Here is an 18,033-nt window from a genome sequence, read left to right as displayed (position 1 = left end):
ATGTATATGGTTATGTAGCTATATGCTAACCCAAGCGCGTTTCATAATATTATTCGGTTAGGGTTTGCAACGAAAAAATTAATAGTATTGCTTATAGCCTGTGAAATTATAAATGAAAACGAGCGAACTAAGAAGACCAAATGCCCTGCAAATGATTTATAGCTTCGAGTGGCTTTGAAAACATTTGATTGATTTCCATATAATATTTGATATCCACAACTGGCTGCTTTTCCATTTTCCACTTGACGAAGTATCGCGTTGCTTGCGCGTATAACAAATATATAAATAAATACATTTCTGCTTGTATGTGTTCGTAACACAGTAACACAATGAGAAGAAGGAGCATTCTGTCAACTAGACCAGTGAGCCGAAACGATGCTAGTTTCTCAAGGAGATTATAAACTTGACGGAAAATACGTTTGACAGACAAGCATGTTCAGGTTGGACTAAGCCTTAGTGATAGCTCAGGTCAACCTGGACACGCGCTGAGCCAGTTCCTTTTCTCTGCTTAGTGACCAGTTCTTCAAACGCCATTCACTGTAGCACCGAATGCTTTGCCCATTGCTGTATCGGTTCCCTTTCGTAAAAAGTAGCCCCTTACTCTTTCCTCTCAATTGCCAAACCTAGAAACCTTCCGCGACATCCTACCCCCAGCAAATGCAGAGCTCAGCTCTTTCGGCCCTCTCAAACCATTGGGGGGCGGTGGTTGGAGGCCAACATGGTCTAAGTAGCTAAAGTGCATGTCGTCTAGTGCGTTACCATGGTCAGTAACGAGCATGCTTCCACGCTTGCTTTTTAGGTCACAGCGTTCGCAAAGATTGTCACCATATATTGATAACCAGAGAAATGAGGAACAAAGGAAAAACGAGAAATTAGGCAAGATAAAGTATTTGAAATAAAATTAATAGCTGTTTCTATGCCGTTTCATAGGTTTGTTGGAGAAACCCAAGATGAATCCAACAAGACTCACAACGGTTAGACCCCCTAACAAAGGCAAGTCTTTAATGCTAAGACAAATGATTCCAAGTACTTGTTTCCATAGAAATAATTACTGAAAATGTTGAATAAGAAAAATAAGGCCATTGTCTTCGTCGTTTCGACCACGGGTGAATTTCTTCTCACTCTGAAGCTGTAGTTTAACCAGTATTTCTTGAATCAATTCGCATTCCCGTACGTCACAGATCTTAGCCCTTAGCGTCTTTCAGCTCTTGGTGTTTCTTCTCTGTGCCTTTTTCGCTGTCGGCTTTATAAGTTCCGCTACAACCAGTGCCGCTATCCGCAGCCAACGAAACAACAGTTGTCCTGATCGGTCGTTCTTTGTTTTCCGCATCAACTACGTTAACGTTGTCACAACCTGTCGCTGTCCTTGGCCCAGGTCCTGCATCTCTTACCACCGCCTGTTTTCGTTCTTGGTGTCCTGTTACTCTTTAACTGGAGTCAGCGAACTCATAGAAGTCATCTCACTGACTACTCAAGTATGAGGGCGGCTGGAATCAACAACTCGGTATCAAAACGGTTTCGTCTCGTTCGAACTCCCGCTCAGATTGAGTTTATCCGCCGGGAATCGACTTCACCTGGAAAAACCTATGGACTCCAAGGCACTTAGTTCCGTAAACTCGACTGATCATGTCCATGAGAAGCGAAAGAACGGAAAGAGAAGCGAAGTAAGACCAATAACGGCAAATCCATTTTTTGAAATGTATATTTCAAAAGACGCAGACATAGTTTCTTGCAAATCCACAACACGAGCATTACGCGAAAATTTGCACAAACAGGGTAAATAAAGTATTTCAGCAGCGTATCTGGTAAACGAAGTTGAACGACGTCTGCAGGCAAGTATCCAGAGAATAATGTAACGGGGAACGAAAACAGTAGAGAAATCAGAAGAAACAAAGCAAAACAGTTCATGCTGTTTTTTCGCAGGTTACAGCCTAAGATGGGTGTCACGGTCAAAACGCTGGGTGAGAGGATGCGGGACTGCAGGACGAATTGAAGGAGGTCACAGATGGACTGGGCATTATCTACAGATACCAGTGGTCGACGATGCGACAGTTTCTGGATCCTTTTTTTCTGTTCCAGCGACGAAAAGCGCTCTACCTGACCAACCTCTTGGACACGCCTCGTAATCGCCCCCCCCCCCCCCCCTAAAAATGACTGCACTGTACTCGACGGTCATCAACTGTGAAATGAACTCGTCGTCGTTTTCCCCTCGTTGCCTGTTAATACGTTTTTGTATGTGCTACACCTAATCAGCCACCACACAAACCCACTTACCCAGCTAACAGCGACGGTTCGAATGATCGAAGTAGAAGCGGTTCCGTTTTGACTGATGATGCTGACCTTGTCGTTGAAGGAACAGGAGCTCACTGCCGAGTGGATGGAGAAAACGCAGTAATGCTTTGGAACCTGGACCTGAGCTGCTATCATTTATCGTTTGGGGCCGTAACTGGGTTCGACATACAACCGCTGGCTACAGCGGCCAACTGTGCCAAAGCAAAAAGCAGAAGCAATCATCGCATTGCATTGTTTATAACCCGCCAAAACATATCTACTGCTGGGGGACAATGCGAATGAGAAGGCGTATACATGCAGACGCACATATGCAGGAGGTAATGGCAGTAATTAGGTGATGGCAAGGGACGCGAGCGGCTGGCTTTTGCTTAGCGTTACATGAAAAAGGAACAATGAACAACTGTGTACCGTACAAGGTGGATTCTCGCTTATCGATCCTTGTCAGTACGCAGATGGTGGAAATCGATGACTAATCATAGTACTTAAGCATGAGCCGAGAGGATGTTACATTACCGCAAACGCTATCGCCGTTTTCTGCCAGAAATAACGCTGGGAAATGGGAGATGAGATTGGAGAAAATCTGTGTTCTTGCTGGAAGAACGCCGGAGTGGATGACAGAAGTCATTACGCTAACGGTAAGCGTACTTGAGCACAATGTTTTTTTTATAGTCTAGTAACGGCTCCGATTCTTTCTTCGTTAGAATCTTTTCAACAAATATGCCAAGAAATCACCATGAAAAATCAATAGTCGTTTTGCGATAGGGCCAATACCACATAGTACCAAGTGAACCAAAAGAAGAAGTAATAATGTTCCACTGCATGTGGATCAAAATAAAGCTTACCGTTACTGCATTTAGTTCGCAAATTAAATACTTTCAAAGTAAGCCTTTCATAATGTCGCTATTGTTTATCTCATAGATCACTGCATGCCCTCGTTATGGTACAGTGGTAACGTATTCACTTATTAAATTTACTAAGTATTTTTATATAAATTTACTAGGTCTTTAATATACATTTCCTAGGTCTTTAATATACATTTACTAGGTGTTTTTATATAAATTTACTAAGTATTTTTATATAAATTTACTAAGTAATTTTACAAAGTACTCTAGTGAATTGTTTTAGAACTTTCTTGATGTGCTGCCAGCCGTTTAAGCTCTATACTTCCGGAATCGAATCGAAAACATCCACAGAGCAGCATGTGTAGACTTAGGTGTTCAAGAACTGTGACCTGTTGGATTGCACGCAAGACAATGGTGTATGGGCTACCACTAAGTGCTTAACACGCATTGTTTGTCACCGTTTATTCGTTAGTTACTTTAAAATGTCTCGGAGGAACAGGGATCTATAGAAAATTTTCAGATTGATAGAGGGTACGCAAGAATATGTTCATATAGAACTTTCTGTTAGGCAGCACTCTACGACCAATGGCCACTATTTTATCTTTTTTCATACCCTTTTTTGCATATTTAGCAAATATCACTCTACCTATAAATTGTCGAACTAATTTCTTGTATGTCTGTAGTGCGGCGAAGTCATAACAAAAGATTCTTAAGGGTGGGCGGGTAGTATTCGAGGTGTATGGAATGAAAAAAATAGAAAATACTTATTAAAGAGCTACAACCGTCCACTAGAAAAATATCCTGTTCTGCCAATGCGTACACGATATAGTGGTGCAAGATGATGTTGCCATATGTGCTCAGCTGCTGCTGACTGGAAGAAACGAACTGCTGAATCAGTGAGGTCACGTCTACAAGAAACGTTCCATATTGAACCCCTAGCCGACTCCGAGTAATTGCAGGTAAGGGCAAGGACAACCAGTGACGTCTGTAAGAGGTAATTAGGAAAAGACTGAAAATACTGCATGCTATAATAGAATCCGATTTGATTAGTGACCTCTGTCAAGTTAATCCCACAGGTATATATTTCGTTCATTTCATTTTTGCTTTCAGTCCGAGCTGCTCAGCAAAGGTTCGAGCTGCTTCCATGCGTCTCGGCGAGTATGTACGAGCATGTATAAAAGAAATAGGGTGGATTATTCCGACGAGAATGATACTGAATTTAGTTCACGGTAGAAACTTGCGCATATGTTTGTGTCTCAAATTCAGTCAGTTGAATAATCACAGCGGAACGGTTCATCTTCGATAAATTGTTTGACAAGGCACGTTAGACGTGTATCTCTATACGGAAATGGTCTAGCGTGATCCACATTCACTCACGCCGCATTTCAAATATTTCTAATTTCCATATAGGAATACATGAGGGCATGTTTCAGAAGCTCTATTCATCGACTGGGCAACATTAATGATCTTGCTACATGGACGGAAGGAGGTAAAAAGGTTCACGATTACCAGTTCAGTGGAGTGCCCGCCACAAGATCGAAAGGGAGCTCACATAGATTACTAATCGGCTTGTCACTGTCATGCTATAACCGGGTCGACAGCTGCCTCGTGAAGCCGTTAGTGCTAGTGCCGGTCAATGCAGGTTCTATTCGAAATAGAAAAATCTAGTGACCAATAGATCGAGGCACATTTTCCGGTTGGTAATAGCGCGCTACATAGCCTCGGAGACATTTGGTCCTGCTCCGAAGTTAATGTTGGCCTGTTCTACCATCTTACACTGATCCTGTGAAAGGTTTAAAGCATAACCTTCACAAAATCTGATCCCGAACAACTAGTCATGTCGCGAAAAGTAAATTAATCACTTCTACAGAAAGGTCAAAGCACGACACGAAACTGGGAATAAATGGACGTCTAGATTTGGTGGGGTACGAACCTCTGGTGCGCTAAGCGGTTGCGTAAGCACCGCACACAGTATTAGCTCTCTATACGGTGGTGCAATACCTAGGACACAGCCTCGACAAACCGGACAGGGTTGAATCGAACTCAGCCCGTTTCCGCCACGGCCGATATAAAAGCCATACACCATAAGTAAAATAGTTATGAAATATAGACGTATTTTGTTTTTTCGAGCTTCTGCTTGTGCTTTCATAATTGAACATCTTCATATCATAGCAAACGTTTACTTCAGTTCCATTGCTTGATGTCAAGCTGAAGAAAATTTACGTTTTTGAGTAAATTTTTGTTTACATGCTGGAAACCATACGTTCCCTGAATTTGATTGTTTGTTCAAGTGAATATTTTGTGACATTCGTACACGAATATCCGTAGTACAGTAAATTTTAATGAGACTATCAACTAGTTATCGTTACGTTTAGAAGCATGTACATGCGGAGACAAGGTTACCAGAAATTGTTACACAAAATGCTTGAAGAGGAAATCAAAAAATCCCTACAGACATTGCCATACGCATATAGGAATACATAGGATGGTATCTTTTTGCTATTTCACGTATGTTGTCGTCTCTGTATCTAGATCTTTGCGGGAAGCTGTCCACGAGTGGATAAACGTTATAATTAAATCTATATTGGCGTCTGGTCGATTTGGTCATGTGATAGATTGCATTTTATGCTTAACATATGTTGTTATGTTGACTCTCAAGGCTTATCCGCGTTAGAGTTAACAACCTACTATAATGAGCAGGTCTCAATGCTTCGATTATGCAAATGGCGAAAACCTTTATCTCCTTCTAAACGTTCGAAATTAATGAATGCTCGCAGACCGAACACAAGACCTTTTTGCGAACATAAAAAGATTTTGATCAGTTTGCCTAACTATAGGCTGTGGAGGACGACAGCCTAAGTAGACACTGTGCCACTCAGGAAGTTTTGCTTAGATAAAGAGTTCTGTTCTCCGTTAAAATATGAAAACAGTACTTTTACCAAGAAGAAATTTAGAAAAAAAAGGCATAAATATCCTTAGCTGTCATAGTTTACAAAAATTATCAGAATTTTTTTAAAGTAGATTATAATCAACGTAATACATACAGTTTTGTACTAAGATCAATGCCTTCGATCTTTACTTTTCAAAGCTGGCTTTATCCCAAAATAAAAATATTTTAATAATTCATAGAAAAACTTAGCACAAAAACTTGTCACCTTGTACACGGATATAATATTTATTTTGCTGGATGGTCTTACATATCATGTATGTCACACACTCTTAGGTAAGTCTCGCATTATTGGCCATTGGTATTACGAAGTGTCTATCAAATCATACAAAAATGCCAGGCTTTTTTTAAATTTCGACCAATGTCTAAAAAACGTTGTGCAGTATCTAAATAAAAGCTTTATCAATATAAAGCTATATATATAAACAAATATATATAAATATATCAATATAATATCAATATAAAGCTATGTTAGTCAATTCAAGACGATCCAAGAGTAACTGGCTAGATTATATAGCAGAGCAACCTTCGAACAGGATGCACGTCGTCTTGGTTACGCCCCGAGTTCATATCGGAAGGCAATGAGCTTCACCCGCCGGCCTCCTTTTTACAAATAGCTCAAGAAATGATTCGTCTTGGTGAGGACCATTTTCTTGGTGAGAGCCTGACGATCGACTGTGAACGATATGTCAGTTGTCAGGTAACCGGCGATATCTTACTAACTGCCAGTCACGATATCGGGGAGGAAAGGAAAGGTCTCGAGGGTTCTGCCTCACGAATGCTTCTGTTCGCCCAACCGCCTAGGTTTCTACCAGTGGTGATAAAGAAAGCGTAGCACAGGTGCGTATGTATAAGGTAAAATGTCTTCGTCTAAGACAGGACACAGATCGAGAAAAAAACGGCATCGGGTGTTGATTCTGAGCAACAGCACTGGGATATATGAAGTAAAAATAAAGCTGGTTCATAGTTTAAACCTTTTCTATTACTGTTTTAGTGTTTAGCAAATCGGTATGTTACCAAACAGCTAGAAGGGTTATTTAAGGCTGATGTTCAAATTCGATTTGCTCACTGCTACTTCAAATGTCGAACTTTGCAACGCGGCTTTCCGTAAATGATCAAAGCACGTTTTAGCAATTGTACTACTGCAACGCGTTTACTCTCCATAAAGCAATAGAAGCTCATGTTATCTAGAATACCTGTAAAGCGTGTACTAATGTGTACACTGGTAAATATGTCGGTGAACGGACGTTGAAAACATTAGTTAGCTTTAACCAATGATTGAACCAAGGACTTCGCGGCTGTAAAATATTATTTAATATATTAGTAATCAAAACTAAATTTCAGATAACTTTAGCCCGTGTCCTTACCCCATCTCGCCCTATTTAACCAGTTTTTCTATAGACCAAAATACACGATGCATTTAAATACATATAAAATGGTATTTTTATGAGGGAAAACGTACGCTTGCCTTCTCTCCTAGCAGAAACACTGTAGCACATAACACATGTGACCCGAACACATCGAAAATCCTTTGCTCATAAAGCCCAAGTTTTTTCCACTCTCACTAAATAGGCTTTGATAAACAAACCACTGTCCGAAAACAAAAGACTAAATTTCTTACTTCACTTTCACTTCTCTCAGTAAGAGGAACTTCAAAGCAGGACATAGCGAAATAGAAAACGGGATAAATATTTACTGTGACTACTACCACCGTTTGCAAAATGGCCACCATCAGCATTGTTAGACGACCAAGGAGACTAGCTTACGTCGTCTCAAGGACATCATGTCCTTTTATCTTGCGTGCTTGTGCTGACCTTTATATAACGCACGTTGTTATTTTTATAGCTATTGCTTGAATGAGTATTCAACGACTGCTCGTCAGGTGAGCACGCTTTGCTCTCACGCTACTCGTGTACTAAACGTAATGGGTAGAAAGAACTCCTATTGTGACCCCTCTCATGGCTTGCCTCTTGCTTGTTCACTTGCCTAGTCTCTTTTGGACGTGTCTTTGTTCACCCCTGGCATTCTAGGAAATGGCGATTCAAGAAAATTTGAAAGGCTCTAGCTTGGTTTCGAGTCACGACAGAAACGAAGGCGAACAAAGCAGAAGGAGATGATGGAGTTCAAAAAGTATTAGGTGTGAAAACTATTCCCTCTGCTTACTTAACGCCGCCTCTACCTTTTGTTAGTATCGTTACTGGTGATTTCGGTTGTTTGGCTAGATCCCTTTCCGTTATTGGATTTATGCCACGATCTATAGCGCCCGAAGCAGTACGTAGCATATGTTGCAGCCGTCAGATTCGCTCGTTTCTCTTAACTGTAGACGGGCGGCGACCACTACAACGTGAGAGTAGGTATTTCTGAGACTTTGGTACGTTTACTAATTTCGAAACCTGTTGCTTGATGGCAAGTGGTTGGTTATGCAAAATAAGACGGGTGTGTAATTGCGAATAGATGCTCAATTGCTACCTGATGGTCGACAGTCTCAGGGACGCCACGAGCTATATTGAGTCCATAATTGAGGTGACGAAGTTTAGTCTGTGTCATAGTTTTGAGTTACTGTAATCTTGTTGTAAACTGGTTTTAGAATAAACGTCCCTGAAACGCTGGGTCGTACTTTATCTGTTGATAGGCATAGGACGTGCACGCCTTTCTAGGTCATTTATTTCTTTTGACGGCACCAATAATAGCAAATAAGTACAAAAATAATTTAAATCCTACCAATTCATTTCGCGTAAGGTATAAAAAAAACAAAGAGAAATACATACAAGTAGATACTTTTAGGTCTGTCACCGTTGATAGAAGTCTGATTGTTACTGCTTGTCGAAAGCGATCACACTTTTTTGGGTAAATAGAAATCAATATTAGTAGTAAAATCCATCGCGTCGTTTAAGAAACTACATTTGTATAGCAATCAAGTACAGGACATGTCGGAGCATTTGCTAAATCTATATGAAAACTACAATGATGTTTTTTTGTAATTCGAGTTTTTCGTTCTGCTTGTAATTGTTGTATTGCAGTTACCGACTGTTATACCATAGTAGGTATCACAATTCATATATAGCACTTGTTTATACCGGAAGCATGTCTTCCTAATGCGCTCTATTTAGATCAGAACAGGTAACCTTGAGCAATAATGTTACCTGTTCTTTAACCTACTATTACTAAACAGGTTTACGTAAACAAAATACAAACTGCAGCGTAGCACGCGCGTTACATTCGATTTGGACCAATTTTAATGCGTCCATCAATTCCTGTCATCGACCCGACACATCCTAAAAACCAAAGCTCGTATTCCAATGGTTGCTAAAAGCTACCGTCGAAAAGGTTCTCTTCGTGTCGAACAAGTTGGACTTGTTGGTAGAGAGCACCAATAAATTGTTCCTCGGTACGAATATCGTCTGCTCTGGAGAGTATTTCATAAGGGATTAAACTGCACGATCGTACTTAATGGATCGCAGTAGGTAAAGAGGCGTACGATCTTCTCGAGCCGGTTCTTGCGGACGACGCACGCTTACACACGCTTCGAATTATATATTGCAAAGCCTAGCTTGCGAAATATAGAGGTAGCGACTAAATTAGCTAAATCTATATGGATGCTATAAACATGTTATTCAACAAGGACGTGTTTTCCCTTTCGGGACATGTAGCAGAAGAATTTGACGACCGGCATCGAATGTCGAACTGTCTATTTATATTTAATTTCAAGATGTCAAGTACAGCAAGGTTTGCTACACAATTTGATAGATTTCATACGTCCTGTTTAGACGATTCTTAGCTCTTAGCTAGTTATCGTAATCAAGCCGTCTCTCAAAGAAAAATCCTTTGGATAAAATGTCAAGTTGCACAACGTCGATTGCGATACGTATACAACCTAGTAGATGTTTCCGTTTCTCTAGGCCAAATGTAGTGACGATTTTTTTCAATCAAGGGTAAACGACATGCGGGTCATTGTAGAGAAGCGAGCCTCTGGAAATAGTGATTAGGTCGGGAAAGAATCTTCAACTTGATAAATCGTTTATGCACTGCAGCAAATATTTATTATAAATAAAAGATGCATGCCATCGTTGTTAAGTTTATATGATTATCGTTGTGAGTATAAGGGTGTAATAATAATCATCAATGTATATATGGCTTGGTAGCGGAGCCATAACCAGGAGATTCGGGTTGTATCTTTAGCTCCAACGAAGAGATAGTTTAAGTTATCTTAATAAGCTATTAGTAAGCAATTTGCTGTGCAGTTGTGTTCGATCAACATGAATATCGCCACACTCTCAACAGATAGGGTTGAATATTCGAAATAATTCTCGTCCCCCTGTACGGTTTCATAAGCAATAGGCCCGTAGCGGGAGTATTGGTAGTGAGAAACTTCACTGATGTGCAAACAAAATATTGGCTATGTTTAGGTAGACTGCCGAGAAGCTTTGCTAAGAATATACGAACGGCAAACGAAACTCGCCTTGCCTAATGACGAAAATTTCGCTTTGCAACAATTTCGAAATTAAGAGAGAAACGGTTGATGGTAACGAAAATGACAACGCAATATTTGGCGGCTCCACATGGCTATTATGGCAACTAGCCTGAAAGCACGTCTAACATCAGCTTTCTCTCAGACGAAAGAATCCTCTTAGCTTGATGAAGACCTTGTGGAACCTGTATAACTGTGTAATTAACAAACTCAGCTGCGACTATACGAAGTGAATAGTGTACTAATTAATAACAGGACTATAATCAGAAAGGCAAACTATATAATGTGACGTTTGTATTCGGATGATGCATGACGTGTAATGTTGATGTCAACTAGAATTTATCGCAAGATCTTTTATACCACAGACGTCGTCCGATGTATTATAAGAAAGAAAAAAGAAGGAACTACATTAGAAAGAATGACAAACCTTGCCTTTGCTCACTACTAGGCGCTACTACTGTCAGTATACCCCGGAACGTTAAAAACGCCTTGCTTGAGCTAAAGCAAGGACCGGACAAAAACTATATCGAGGTAGATCGCTAAAATATCTAGCTGCAATCGATAGCCTGGCGCTTGGATCTTGATAAATTCCCATACTGTACACGTATGCATGTCGTATTTATAAAAGATGAATTTGCCTAACTTGCCATGTTCAATGTGCGTGTGACGAGATCCACAAGGTTTTCGCTAATGAATCTTATCCCTTCGATTACAAATCTGATTTCTGGAAATTAACAAATATGCCTCTTCGTTTCGCTGTCGGCAGAAAACAGATTACAGGTATACGTGGACAACCTAGCGAGATTTATAGAAAAGGATCCCTTAGAAGGAGGTCTCATATTAGATATATTATAGATCGCCTTAAATCCGTTGCGCTTTATAAACTGGCTTGTTCCAAACGTGTAGTGCTGTCACTGAACACATTTTATACAAAATACGGCCTTTTGTTAGGAAAACATACGTTATTAAATTCTTAAATTGTTTTTTTTCTGTATTCCATAATGTGATCGTTCAGCAAAACGCTTTAAGTACGCAGATTCAGATTAGCACATATTAGGATACGTATTAGCTGGATTCGTACAGTCGACATTTAGACTGTTCACATTCCTTGAAACGAGTTCATAGTCGCTGTTATAGGCGACAAAACGATTTTTAATACATAACCGTGCCTATTACGAGCCATTCGCTTTAAATTGGTTTCGTTGAAATTTTCGTGCAAGTAGTGTCGTACGAGCGTGCATGCTCGCGTGTCGTCCTTCCAAACACACGCGTTCCCGTTATGGCTTTAGAAAACTCCGTTTTCGATTGCAGACGATCCAATCCGGCCAATCTGCGATCTGATATGCGGATGCGATATCGATAAAGCGCTAGAGAGCGCTGGCTACTAGTTGGCGGTATGCTACCATCTGAAGACTGCGCCAGTAGCGCCACATGAAATGTTACTGTGATTTAGACACGCTAGTACGTATACATGCAAGCTGCATGCGTATCTGGAATAGCATGAGCCGGCTAAACTCAATGAGTGTTATAAATAAAGCGGACAAAGCTGCTCGGTTCGAGCAGCGCGAAGCAGGCAATCATTCGCTTTGTAATAAAGTGGAACGCGGTGGACGTAACGGGGCGATGGCTGATCCGGTTCGGGATTACGGTTTGTTGTTATGCGTGATCCTCTGTATTATTCCATTTCTCAATGCAACAGAACTAGAATCTCGCAATTGAGCGCTTTGGCTCTTATTCAGCGTTTCGTCGTTGTATTCAGGCTAATACGAAGTGAAGCCATAGTCGCGTTTACCTCGAGTAAAAGAGTTCCAACATCATTCTAAAGCTAGGGAATGTTATTTCTTTTATTTATGTTTCGCGCAGGATTTCCCTGGCATCATCTGGACAACGCCTCCAGAATTTAGGGATTAGCTATGTACTAACATGCATGTGCCAACTCAAAGCTACACTTTTATCTCTGATCAACTCTAATATCTGATGAGTTGTCATGTAAGTTCTGCTCTTTTTTATATTATTATCCTAATTCATCATGTAGCGATCATTTCTGATGAAATGAATCTGTGTCATGGTACAATTGTGATATAGGTGTTGTACCGAATCCAAACTACCCCACATATTAAGCAAGAAAACACGTTCGCACTGCGTATGACGGTGCCTATATATTCGGTTTACTCGGAATATCACGTGCAGATATACGACAGATGAGAAGCGAGAATAAATCAGGAACGTATATATATACATATATATATGTGTATGTGTATAAAACAATCTTCTAAACACTTTCCACCGTATACCGACGTTTGGAAGTTGCGATATCAGAGACGGCAAGAGCGGCGGCACCGACAGGCAGCAGGCTCCTACTACTGAACCTGCGTTAAATAAAGGTAAAAGCTATGAGATCTGAAAATAGGCAGAGCGCAAATTCAACTCGATTGGACATACACTCTGAGCACAAACGACCAAAAACGGAATTGGCCTTAACTGTCCGTTAGCAAAGGCCACAGCTGTGTGAGTTTACTGGCAATTTTTTATCATTTTACCCAATCGAAGCATATAGGCATCAGATATAGACCAGTTTATGAAATAATGCTTCTTTTGTAGCATTGTTGAATAAGCGTGATAATGATGTTTTAATCATTGCATTATACTGATGTATGGCAATACCCATAAGATAATTAGCATTAGATACCACAAAGGTATTTTAGCACTCATTGTATTGGCTTGAAAGATAAGTTTTGGCGCGACATTTCTGAATGGTTGTTCTAGTGAATTCGGTGCGGGATCGCCATTCGAAAGCTTTCATCGGTCTGTGCTCTTTGTGCAGCCAAACACAAGAAGGATTTGGAAAAAACGTCGGTTCATTGGTCCTAAGAATAAAAACCCACACGACATGCTGCCTGACTAACGTGAGGGCAAAATGTCATTAGTTTAGATAGGGATATCTAATATTTACCTGTTGCACATAGAAAGATCCTGTTAGGCCCATTTTCACAGACAAATATTGCCTAAAATGATTGCAATTAAAATCAAATACATGGAGCAATTATGGTACGAGCTTCTAATTGCTAGATCAACCGCTCGTAATTAAGGACAAGGGGAATAGGCAGTAATTGATAATTAGGTAATTTTGACGACTAATCTAAAATTGAGAGCGGGTTGTAGCTGGACGGTTTGCGCTGCAACGATTTATACTGAGGGAACGCAATTGCCATACTTAGCATTTTAGTCAGTTGAACTAGCGGTAAGCAGAATACAGATCTGAACTATTTTTAGTTTTTAACGTATTTAATATGAAACATTTTATGTAGCTAAAGAAAACAATGAGTACTGTAATATTTTTAATTACTTCGTTATTAGTTATTACTTTTTCCACTAGTACTAGATTATTACATTTTTCTTATATTGGTAATAGAAAAAGTTGATGAATATCGCAGTAATTAATTATATTGAAATCTAAAATGTGGATCTTATGGCTAATTGATATCATGAATGATATCGCTAAAAATTGTGATAATCACTAAAAAAAAAATAAAACTATGTACTTGCGTGACTGAATTGTAGTTGTAACGAGCTGCAAGTGTGATAGGTCACCGGTGGTACCGTGTTTACAAAAACCTTGTCGTTTTTAGTTGTATATCTGAATCTGCTTGAAGGAAAACGTTTTTTAACGACATTGTTTTGAGAGTAACGGCCGTTCCAGTTCCATCAGAAGCCACGTTTTAGAGAACGTTAAGTTTTGTCAAGCAGCTTAGGCATTATTGGTAACTTGCTGTTGTTAAATTAAATCGACTAAATGTAGCCTCTACATTTAATATTTAAGAAAGCTTTTCCATTTTATCATTGTATTGACAGATCGCTGAGACAGAACTTCCGAAATTAAACGGGTTTTTAGCAAAAAGACATTCAATCTTGCCATATACACATATATGTATGCGCATTTATTACTTTTATAAAAGAATTTTTATAATAAATCCAATCCCTATAGATGAAATCGGACAGTTTTGAAAAAATTCAAAGAATATGCACTTCGGTTTGACAAAATGCAAGTATCTTTATAACGATACACGTGTAAGGTCGGTTCTGAATAATTTAATTGTTGCTAGTAGAATATATGGATCTAATAACCGTTTTTACATTATGGGTTCAATTATTTGGTACCATTCACGTATCTGAAATTTTTGAGACGATAAACGCGATCAAATGAACAGGGACATGACCCAAACGTTGTACTTTCTTGATTAAATCTTGTACATATTTCAATGACAGCACCACTTTTTTCAGTTTCAGAATACTCGGCATTTTCGGAAGACTTAGTATTCCTCTCCTATATATAAAACGTTTTAGAACACGACCGAACGTGCACCCCGGAAATACTGCTGCTGGCAATGCGTGGCGAGTAGTTGGGGTCCTTGGGACGTTTGTACACCCATCACACTGAAAATGAAAGGAGAAAGAAGTTGGAGTAAGCCTGTCTTGCCTCTCGCGTCCCTCCTTCTTCCACATGGGTAGGTGTGGGGCTCTGTACATCAAGAAGGTGAGACGAGACTCGCTGCAGAACACACTCGAAGTATACCCGAAGCAGATACGCTTCCTTAGCGTTTTCTTGGGCGTTAGGTTGATGGGACCACCCTCGGACGCACCCACTTCTTTTCCGTTATTCCCACTCCGTTCCTGCCGTGCCATGAAACCGTCATGACGAAACCAGCAAGTCGGCTGAGGTTATTCAGATGTTAAGCAATCTGCCTTCTGGACAGACCTTCTGCCCTACCGCGGGCCAAGAACATCAGAATCAGCGGTAAAAGCTAACAGAGTAAAGCACAAGTCTACCCAAGCGAGGACAATATTCATTGCAAGACCTCATTTTCTTCACTTTCCCTTCTTCCTGGATTGCATAGCTATAAACAGCTTTGCCGTGCTTCTTCTTTGCCCCATAAATCACTGACAGAATGTCCACGAAGACTTAACCTATATCATTTTTTACACTTAAGAAACAGAATACCACGATTAGCATTCACGGTTTACAGCAAATAACAAAGCAAGCACTCCGGTATGCGCAAAGAATTCCAACTTATTTTTTTCCCGACTTCCACCTTATTTTTATTTATAAATATTTGTTTTTCTTTTATTACTAGTCTTTAATGATGCAATTTAATACAGAAACCGATTACTTCTCATACAAAAGTGTACATAGCGTTAAAAATTAGCATATCATTCATCATTGGAATAACAACATTAACTAATTGTTTTTATATTATATAGTAATACTATTATATATTATATAGTAAATAGTGATAGTCGATTGTTTGAGCTACGCAACCATCACGACATCGTTTCGTGTTATCTTAAGCTGTCCCAGTCTTGGCTACAATGTAACAATACAGGCCTCACTTGTAATCCTTTTTATAGAATGCCCATTTTAAGCTGCAAAAACAATCTCCTGACATGTATTCAGCTAACAAATTGTAATACGTGCATGAACAATAGTTTTCTGGGTACACGTGGGATGTCCAGAATGGGCAGGTTGCCTCAAAGATTTTTATTTTTAGCCTTACGTGTTACGACAACAGCGCTTTGTTGAAACGTAAGCTGGCTAGGGGGTTTGCTAGAGTTTCAGAAGGGTCTTTATTGTTTCTGAGGCTGTGAATACATTACGACACAATTTAATCCAATCCGCGGTTTGCAATTCGGAGTAAGTAAGAGTTGTTTTCTAATTCTGGATGGCCCAAGCTTTTATTATAGGATAAAAACTTACGACTATTTATTAGCGTGTGAGAGACATGCAACAAGGATAATGTCACGAATACAAAATATCTTCTAATATTTGATCAATCATATATATATCCGTTCGAGTTGTCTGGGTGAATACGCATACAGACAAATGTTCATGTTGAAAGAAGTAAGCTTTTGTGGTCGGTACATAAAGAAAAGGATCAAATTAAACTTAATGCAATACTAACATTTGATAAACTTTTAAAGTCACTTCTCGGTTACTTTAGGTAGACAACAAGACAAAAGTTTTCGGAAGCACTTCACTTCAGCGATAACAAGAAAGCTAGCTTTTCGTCAAAGGATTCGTGGACAAACTTCGATTAATACCGGCAGTGGAAAACAGGGGAGGCAACCGGACTCCGAAGATTAGTAAAGTCAATGGGTGCACGAAGCGAACTAAAAACGAGGTGACCTTTGCTAAGAAAAACCCAAATAGTTGAACATTTAAATTTTTTTGTTAAATTAACTCAGAATGCCTGATGGAGTTCTGACCGTCTTTGCCATAGCTCAAGAAAAGTCGTCTGGCTTGTTTCAAATATTGGCCGCTCAGAGAGTTCTGACAGGTCCTGAACATATCCGGATGCTCTGTGCTGAGTATTCTATTAAATGGCTGAGCGCATTGGTGGAATACATCCAATTGAGATGTACATTCTTATTAACGTAATGTCATATATCCCAGTTTTCATTTGGAGTCATTAGATCTAGCAGGCATATAAGCAGTTTTTGTTACATTATCATTTTAGTACTATCTCGCAGCAAACAGTCTCATAGATCATTAAGATTACCGAATAGAAGGCAACATTCTCTATTGGTAGGCGAGAAAAAACATGCGAATGTCCTTCTCTAAACATAGGAAGCATTTTCGCGTGAAATGGGTAACCGCGTGTGCAACTAGGCCGACGTGCCATATCAAAAGCGGATTGTAGAACCAGGGTAAATGTTCTGTAAGAAAGCTTCGCAAACTAAACTCGTGTACACGTATATATATAAGTTGCAAATATGTTTTAAAGCAGACATACTTTCACACAACTACTTGTTTTTCGCGTCTTTCGACATCTTAGAACTGCGCAATTGAAATTGTTTTTCAAACGCCTGAGGCGTTCGAGCGTTACGGAGGAACGAAGATAATGCTTTCTACAGAATAGAAATTGTTCATTGACACGGTATGAGGGGTTCTTAGGTTTCGCCGCTCTGTGAGAGGCTGTAGAGTAAAACTGCACGCCTTCTAGATTCGTATGACAAAAGGTGTGCTACAGCAATATTTGTACCTATTTCACACTCATTTTTAAGCCCGTTCATTTAGGGCGTAAAAGCTCATTGTGCAGAGAGAAACAGTCGAACATAGGAAATGCTTGAGCAGAAAAAAAAACACTCGAGACGCGTGTCAAACTCGCAGCGTACTTACGATTACATAATGACATTGCCTGTCGCAAACTGTGGCAATCATTATAATGCATGATATAAAGAAACCTGAGCCAACATCGTTGAAACTGAAAACTTCATACACGCCTTAGTATGGTATCGAGCGACCTGCCATCGACCAAGGGGAACCTTCTCCCTTAACTTCCTGTTTAAAGCAGCGAGGGACGGCTTAAAGGAAAACCACTGTTGCATCGTCAGTCAAACAGCTTATTTTCAGCCAGCAAGAACGTGGATGTCAGTATTATTCACTTTCTTCAATCAAAAGTTTTTCCTTCTGATTGGGAAAGATAAGC

General features: G+C 39.8%; 1 protein-coding gene across 2 annotated transcripts in view; it reads right to left on the bottom strand.

Annotated features, from left to right (window-relative positions):
• Window positions 1-7,926, bottom strand: part of LOC111266186 (clarin-3) — a 121,743-nt gene extending 113,817 nt beyond the window's left edge. Inside the window, exon 1 of one of the 2 annotated variants that reach the window (XM_022843440.2) lies at window positions 7,544-7,926. In XM_022843440.2, coding sequence (XP_022699175.1) covers window positions 7,544-7,580 — 37 coding nt within the window. In that variant the 5' untranslated portion in view covers window positions 7,581-7,926. The remainder of the gene's footprint in view (window positions 1-7,543) is intronic. The other variant, XM_022843439.2, reaches the window with a different exon arrangement.
• Window positions 7,927-18,033: the final 10,107 nt, after the last annotated feature.

This window comes from Varroa jacobsoni, unplaced genomic scaffold (assembly GCF_002532875.2).
Source record: "Varroa jacobsoni isolate VJ856 unplaced genomic scaffold, vjacob_1.0 scaffold_1063, whole genome shotgun sequence".
In the NCBI taxonomy this organism is placed as follows: Eukaryota; Metazoa; Arthropoda; class Arachnida; order Mesostigmata; family Varroidae; genus Varroa; species Varroa jacobsoni.
This window is presented reverse-complemented; position numbering and strand designations above follow the sequence as displayed.